The sequence below is a fragment of the Petaurus breviceps genome, unplaced genomic scaffold (assembly GCF_028583685.1).
Source record: "Petaurus breviceps papuanus isolate PSGF00001 unplaced genomic scaffold, PetGlider_PUasm1.0 90977, whole genome shotgun sequence".
In the NCBI taxonomy this organism is placed as follows: domain Eukaryota; kingdom Metazoa; phylum Chordata; class Mammalia; order Diprotodontia; family Petauridae; genus Petaurus; species Petaurus breviceps.
In genome coordinates, this window is record NW_027187391.1 from 19,799,829 (window position 1) to 19,808,150 (window position 8,322).

General features: G+C 36.9%; 1 protein-coding gene across 1 annotated transcript in view; it reads left to right on the forward strand.

Moving 5' to 3' along the window:
• The window catches only part of THEMIS (thymocyte selection associated), a 199,865-nt gene that overhangs the window by 66,702 nt on the left and 124,841 nt on the right, over nt 1-8,322 (forward strand). Inside the window, exon 3 of the mRNA XM_069077277.1 lies at nt 6,204-6,662. Within this exon, the coding sequence (XP_068933378.1) occupies nt 6,204-6,662 (459 nt within the window). The remainder of the gene's footprint in view (nt 1-6,203; nt 6,663-8,322) is intronic.

Below are 8,322 nucleotides of genomic sequence, written 5' to 3' on the forward strand. Positions count from 1 at the left end.
GAAGTAAGCAGGATCAAGAGAACATTGTACACAGTAATAGCAATATTGTACTATGAACAACTGTGAATGACTTGGCTATTTTCATTAATACAATGATCTAAGACAGTCTCAGAGGACTCATGATGAAAAATGCAATTTGCCTCCAAAGAAAGAACTGGTGAAGTATGAAGCACACTATTTTTCTCCTCTTCCTTCCTCCCTCCCTCCCTTCCTTCTTTCTTTTCCTTCCTTCCTTCCTTCTTTCTTTCTCTCTCTTTCTCTCTTTCTTTCTCTCTGTCTCTCTCTCTTCCTTCCTTCCTTCCTTCCTTCCTTCCTTCCTTCCTTCCTTCCTCTCTCTCTTCCCTTGTTTCACTTTTCTTCCAGAAAACAACTAATATAGGAATATGTTTTACATGATTACACATATATAACCTACATAAGATTGCTTACCAATTCAGGGGGAGGGGAGGGAGGAGAGAATATGAAATTCAAAAAAAAATCTTAAAAGCCTGTTAAAATTATTTTTACATGTAATTAGGGAAAAATAAAATATTATTTAGAAAAATAATCACATATACCTAAAAGAATTAAAAACAGAAAAACAAGAGAATCAGAATCAAAGCATTTGAGAGGTATAATGGATAGCAGCTGTAGTCTAGTCCAAACCATACACAAAAGCAGGCCATATTACATCATACCTGACAAATGGTCAGCCATGCTGTTTAAAGACCTATAAGGACAGAGTAACCGCCACCTTTCAAAGCAGTCACTTTGGACAGTTCTAATTATTAGGAAAATTTTTTTCTGGATATCATTATTAAATTTGCCTCTTTGCAACTTCCACACATTGCTCTTGCTTCTAAACTCTGGGGCCAAAGAGAAGCAAACAAATCCATCACCCATGTTTCAGCTTTAATGTTTGAATGCAGATATCCTATCTTCTGTGAATTTACTCTTTTTCAGGCCAAAACATACCCAGTTTCTCCAACTGATCCTCATACAACACAAACTCAAGGCCCTTCAGAATCCTTGTTGCCCTGTTCTGGACACCCTCTAATTTACCAGTATTCTCATTAAGCTATGCTACCTTAAACTGAGCATAATACTCTAGATGAAGTCTTACGAGGGCTGAGTACAGTGGGGCTATCACCTCCCTAATTCCTAAAAGTTATGGCCCTCTTAATGAAGTCAAGATTTCATTATTACATTATTTTTTGGGCTGTTACAATCCACTGCAAAATCATCTTGGGCTTGTAGTCATTAAAAATCCTTAGATCTTTTTATTCTATTTTAGAACAACTGCTAGTTAATCTATTAGGTAGTTGTGATTATTCATTTTCCATCAGCAGCTCTGCTTGACTTCTACTCCATGGAACATCAGGCCTCCTTCAGGATAAGCTGGTCACCTGAAATCTCATCACCATGCAGACTGTATTCAATTTTTGATACTTATCACCTTCTGGATTTTCTCAGTTGTCTCTCCTCTCTGATCTGAGGGCTAGAAGGGGAAGCAATAAATTCATCCCATAGCCTTCCATTATTGAGGACTCAGAAATTTGCAGGTAACTCAATTTTTCATTAGCAGTTCTGCTGGGTTTCCACTCCACAGAATATCATGCCCTGGACAGATACCCTCTGATGGATCTTCTCCCTTTTTTACCTTCCTTTTGCATGTCATTCCTCATTAGATTATAAGATCCTTGAGGCAGGGAATGCCTTTCTCATTCTTATTTGTATTCCCAGCACTTTGCACAGTGTCTGGCACATAATAGGTGCTTAAATGTTTGTTGAATTGTATTGAATACGTAAAGTTGATTTTTTTTTGGTGCCCAAGTGTAGGATTTTATATTTTTCTTTAAAAAATTTCATATTATTAGATTAAGTCCAATGCTCTGGCCTGTCAAAGTCTTTTGCAATCCCAACTCAGTCATCCAGTGCACTTTCCAAACTTTGTGTCATCTACAAATTTCATGAACTTTGAAAATTCAAGTCATTGATAAAAACAGCATAGGGCTATTTTTTAAGCATATTTTTGAGGTTTTTTACTGGAGATTATTTTTTGCCTCAGTGACATTGAACCTTTTATAACTATTCTTTGAGTCTAGTCTCAAGTCTGAATTAATCTACTAATGTTAATCATTCTGTATGCCACTATCTTTTCTACAAGTATTATTGATTAGTCCACATGTCTTTATCTTCTCCCACATAAGATCAGAGTATCCTTATCCCACCTCCTAGTCTCACAAATGAGTAGAGGTCCTAGAACAAGGCTACATTTCCCACTCAGTGTTCTAGGGGTACTCCTGAATAGTTGGAGGTGATTCTCTAATGCCATCAGCTTGAAGCCCAACCAGTGAAAAAAAAACGAATGGAAGTGGATAACTCTTGTCGGTCATCTCAAACCCAGTTGAAATTATCCTTCCTCCTAGACTCTTTGATGGCATGTCTGTGGATTTCCCGCAAGATTATTAACTGAAAATTGTTCAAACAGTTTTCAGAAAGGGGTGTTTAATAAGGTAGCATAGTAAGAGTGATTGCTATAAAATATCCCAGGAGAAGTGTGACAAATTCTCCCTCAAGTACATAGAGATTCCAGGGGAAAGTAGACTAGTTTAGATAGAACATGTAGTAAAAGAGTAACTCATAGCTCCTTATTGTTGGTAGTCTTTCTCTCCAGTTGGTTGGGTGCTCAAAAAATGCCTATTGTAATGTCTTTTCTGGGCTCCTCATGGAGACAATTATTTACATTTCATCTGTTCCTGGATCCCATTGGAGATACTTCAATTAGCTGATTCAAGGATGTTCTTAGGATACTGAAAGGAATACGGGAAGTCAAGTATCCTCAAAGATCAAAAGTTCCTTCTCTGGTCAAAGGGTCAAGGGTAAGAACACTTAGGGTAAGACTGAAGTGAAGGCCTCCTTCTTCCCTAACACCCCCTTTGCTACTCCCCAAGATAGTTTCTCCTCAGGAGTTTGTAGGAAATCTCTTTTGCAGCTATCTACTTGCTTGAATTCCCCAATTTACAGCCAACTCAATGCTTTTATACAAGCCCCAGAGGGGATACTGAAATCACTCATCCAATTGAAACAGACTTCTTGTCTGGCATAATTTCACTTTGTCTAATGGTTTTCAAAGCTTTTTTAATATTTCTTCTAAAACCTATGATTGAGACTGATGGATTAAGCATCTTATCACTTTAAGTCAGTTTACCTAATCATCACATTTTCAATAATATGATTTAGTTTATCAAAACATTTGCCATGATCTAGATAGACTATATCCACAGTATGCGCATATTCTAATTGTTTAGTAATCCTTTTAGAAGGAGAAGAAAGAAGAGGAAGAAGACAGGAAGGAAGAAGGAAAAAAGGAAGGAAGGAAGAAGGAAAAAAGGAAGGAAGAAGGAAAAAAGGAAGGAAGGAAGGAAGGAAGGAAGGAAGGAAGGAAGGAAGGAAGGAAGGAAGGAAGGACCTATGGTTAGCTTGACTTGATCTTGATGAAGTCATGCTGGCTCTTTATGATCGCAGCTTCCCTATATAGAGCTTTGCCAACCACCTCTTTAATGATCCCTTCCAGAATTTTCCCAAGATTCAAAGTCAAACTCACTGGTCTATACTTTTCAGACTGTTCTCTTTCCTTTCTTTTTTTAAATAGAAATTCTACTTGCCCTTCTCCAATCTTGTCATCCCTCCTATGTTCCATTGTTTTCAAGTACTAGAATAACAGCTAATATTTATATAACTCTTACTATGTCCCAGGTACTTTACAATTGCTTTTTCATTTGATCCTCACCACAACCCTAGGAGGTAGATGTCATTATTATCCCCATTTTGCAGATGAAGAAACTGAGGCAAACAGAAATTAAGTGACTTACCCAAGGTCATGCAACAGGGCTTCCTGATTCAAGCAGCTCTTCATCCACTGGCCCAAGAAACTGCCTTACATGTCACTAACAACAATTCAGCTATCATCTATGCCAGCTTTTTCAGGTCTCAAAGATGTATTTCATTTCAATTAGGTGCCTCTGATTCATCAAAGACAACAAACTATTCTTTTAATACTTCCTTATTTATATCCCATGTATGTCAGAATATTCATAACAATGTTTTTTGTAATATCAAAACAAAAGAAAAAAGACCCCCCAAACTAGAGAGGTATTTGTTTACAGTTAAATAAATTGAAATTATATGACAGTTATGGAATATTACAGGGGACAGCTAGGTGGCACAGTGGATAGAGTGCTGGGCCTGAAGTTAGGAAGACTCATCTTCATGAATTCCCTTTTGGCCTCAGAGAAGTACTAGCTATGTGATCCTAGGCAAGTCACTTAATCCTGTTTGCCTCAATTTCCTTATCTGTAAAAGGAAGAAAATGGCAAAACAACCTATCATCTTTGCCAAGAATACCCCAAATGGTATCATAAAGAGTCAGACATGACTAAAAAACAACAGATGGACTATTATTGGACTATAGAATGGACACCTTAATCAATGACAAATATGAGGAATTCAGAGAAACGTGGCAAGATGTGTATGAAACAATGCAGTGTGAAATAAGCAGAACCAAGAGAATAATATACAAAATATAATTAGCAATATAAGTGAAAACAATATTAGATTGATATAGTCTGTGAAAATGTTGATACTAATGATGGTCAAAGAGAAGAGATGAGTAAATGACCTCTCTCATATTGTTGAATATTTGGAGGCATAGAGAAATGGAATAATGTATAAATTGGAAAATAGACTCTTTGACAGTTGATTATCTCTTAGTGATAAGGGAAGACGCATTGGATCATAGGGGAAAGGGGGATATGTAGAAATTATTGTGATGTAATAATAAAAGGTATAAGCAATAGGGGCGGCCAGGTGGCTCAGTGAGTAAGAGCACCAGCTCCAGTGTCGGGATGACCTGGATCAAATCTGGGCTCAGATACTCAGCACCACACCCAGAAATAACTGGCCATGTAACCTTGAGAAAGTTACTTAACCCCTATTGCTTTAAAAAAAAGGTATAAGCAAAATGTATAATTTTTAAAAGTATAAAACACACACACCCCACACACACATATATCAGTTCGTTTACCCTTCTAGTAGAGAACACAAAGAGAATACTAGGTGGATTGTTATTTTTGTTTCTTTGATGCTAATCCCTCTAAATAGGAAAAATTATTTAGTGTATGTTTAAGAATTCTATTTCGCCCCTGAAACAAAATCCTCCACATGGATTAAAAAAAAAAACAATCTTCAGTTAGAATTCAAAGACTTAAACTTAACAAGTATATTCTGTATAGTCCACCTGCTGCCTTCAAGACCCTTGATTTAGAAGTTGCAACTTTATCCAGTCCTTAAAGACATAATCAAGAGATCCCATAATATATTTCTTCAATTATGTTAGCATGTTAAATTACCCACATCATTGAGAAATTCATCCTTGTATCTAACAGAAATCTTCCCACACCCACCCCCCTGCCACTGCCACCTTGATTTGCTTAAAATAGAGACCATGGCTTATTGTCTGGAGGATGGTGATTTTTGTACAGAGGATAGAGATCAGTTCACATATAAATATTTTTAACTTGATTTGACTTTTAAACTGTCTATAAAGTATGTGTGATGCTAGGTAGAGTTTTTTGGTAAACTGGATTAGAGAAAATTGGCAAAAAAAAGTGTTAGTGTTAATGATAATTGTTCTCATATTAGCAGCATAGCTGAGCAATTCAACATTTTTATTTCCTTAAAATTTTATTAACTGTAAACATTAAACAAATTTTTCAGACAACTGCAAAACTAATAGCAATGAAACTGAAAGAACAGTGGAATATTTAAACATGGGGTACCTTTAGGGATTTATCATAATAAATTATATTTTGTATAGTAAAGAAACAGTGGAGTAGAGGTTATATACAAGAGGCAAGTGAGGAAATTATTCCAACTACTGACAAGGGAAGATGTGTAACTAAAGGTTATAAAAAATAACTATTCAGTAAAAGCTAATAATAATACCAAGCATTTATGTAGCACTTTAAGGTTTACAAAATAGTCTGCAAATTTGATCTTATTTCATCCTCACTTCTACCCTGGGAATTATTGTGGACAGACAGTTCATTTAAAATGTAGCCTCTAGACTTTATTGGATCCATCTGAGTTTACCTCATCTATTATTTCTTTGCATGTATTCCCTTGGTATAATATATTTTTAATTCACTCTTCTTTATCCTTAGGTCTTTTCAAGATTGTGACTGATAGAGAACCATATCATACAATGGGTGATATTACAAGAGCAGTTTATATTGGCCCAAACCGGCTAAGCCACCCTTGCTTCTACCATCAGAAGGCTATAAACTTGGGGAATCTCACCATCAGCCCTGGTGAACCCATCATGCTCAACTCCATCGAAGAGATCAATGGGGAAATGATGGTGAACTGTGGAGTGGTAAGGGACAATCAGAATCATTCATTTATCATACCCTTGTCGCAAGAAGGAGAGTTCTATGAGTGTGAAGATGAACATATGTATACCCTAAAAGAGATTGCAGAGTGGAAGATTCCAAAGAGCAGGAAACGGATTGTGAAATTTACAGATATTTCCAATAAGTGGAATTCCATTTATCCACTGCCTAAGGATTTTGATGGTTTGCTTAGTCTCACACCTATCTATGAAATACAGGCAGTGATGAAATGTAAGTATTTGCTGAGGCTAATGTCCTATGATCTTAGACACTATGTACATCTATGCAAACAGCACATCTGTTTCTCTTAGCATGGGAAAAGATAAAAAGATATATAAGAAATGATTCTGTGCATTCACTGATTACAGTCTGGTGGAAGGGTCAAAATAATTTGCAATATGAAGTAGATCTAGGTAAGTAGAAAAGAGAAATACAAAGTATTATTTTGAGGTATGAAGTGAGAAAGAACAATTTTAATTGGGGGCACTAAAGAAGGCCTGATGGAGGAGGTATCATTTGAGTTGGTTCTAGAAGGAAAGGTCAGAATTCCAAAGGCTGACATGGGGTTGAAGAGGATGGTCAAGTAGGTGAGAAATGTTTTTTAGTTTGCTCTTCATGTTACTCCACAATTTGACCACATATGGCTTTGATTAAGCTGCCCCCATGCCTAGAATGCACTCCTTCCTCATCGCTGCCTCTTAGAAACTCTGGCTTCCCTCAAAGCTGAGCTGCAGTACCTTACCTATATAAATTACCTTACCTTATCTATAGGTACCTTAACTGTATAAGGTAAGACTCTTCCAAATTCTCCATACACCAAACTCCATACACCTATCATGTCCCCGCCATCAAAATTATCTAGTATTTGTTGCTGCTCAATTGTGTCTGACTCTTCATGACCATATTTGGGGTTTTCTTGGCAGAGATATTGGAATAGTTTGCCAATTCCTTCTCCAGCTCATTTTTCACAGATGAGGAACTGAGGTAAACAGGGTTAAGTGACCTGCCCAGGGTCACACAGCTAGAAAATGTCCTAGCCCAGATTTGAACTAATGAAGATGAGTCTTCCTCACTACAGACCCAGCACTCTATCCACTGTGCCACCTAGCTGCCCAAGCAAAAATTTAATTTGTATATATTTTGCATTTATGCATATGTACACATGTTGTTTTATGATAGAATATAATCTCTTTGAGGTCATGGATTGCTTCATTTTGCTTTTATATTCCCAGCAACTCACATAGTTAATAAGTCAATTTAATCAGCAAACATATATTGGCAATTGTATGGGCAAGGCAATATTCACAGCACTGATAGCAACTATGAAAATGCTGACATAGCTCTGAATTGCAAAATATAACAAACTCTCCATATAGAAGAAAGAAGCAAAGCATTTATTCAGACACCAGAAAACCAAATCCACCGTAGCAACAAAGAAGTTAATAGACTTTATCACCACAGAGAACAACGCCATCCCAAAGCCCTCCCACAAACATTAACAAGCCTAGCTGTCTCCTTACCTGCATCTTCTCTCTTATATTTGGCCTATTAGGGGGCAGGGAAGATCTTTAAATTCTGATGACTATTAGCAGCTAGGTGGCACAGTGGATAGAGCTCTGGACTTGAAGTCAGCAAGATCTGAGTTTAAGTCTGACTTCAGTCTCTTACTAGATTGTGACCCTGTGTAAGTCACCTTTACCTCAGTCTGCCTCAATTTCTACATCTTTAAAATGAGGAAAATAGCACATACTCCACAGAGTTGTTACTAGGATACAGTGTCCCAAAAGCAGGAGTGCACAGGAGCCAACTAGAATTAGTTCTCTCTAGTCAGTTGAAAACTTTTAGTTTGAGTGTTTACACCTCAGAACTTGGAAAAAATGTGAGATCCTTC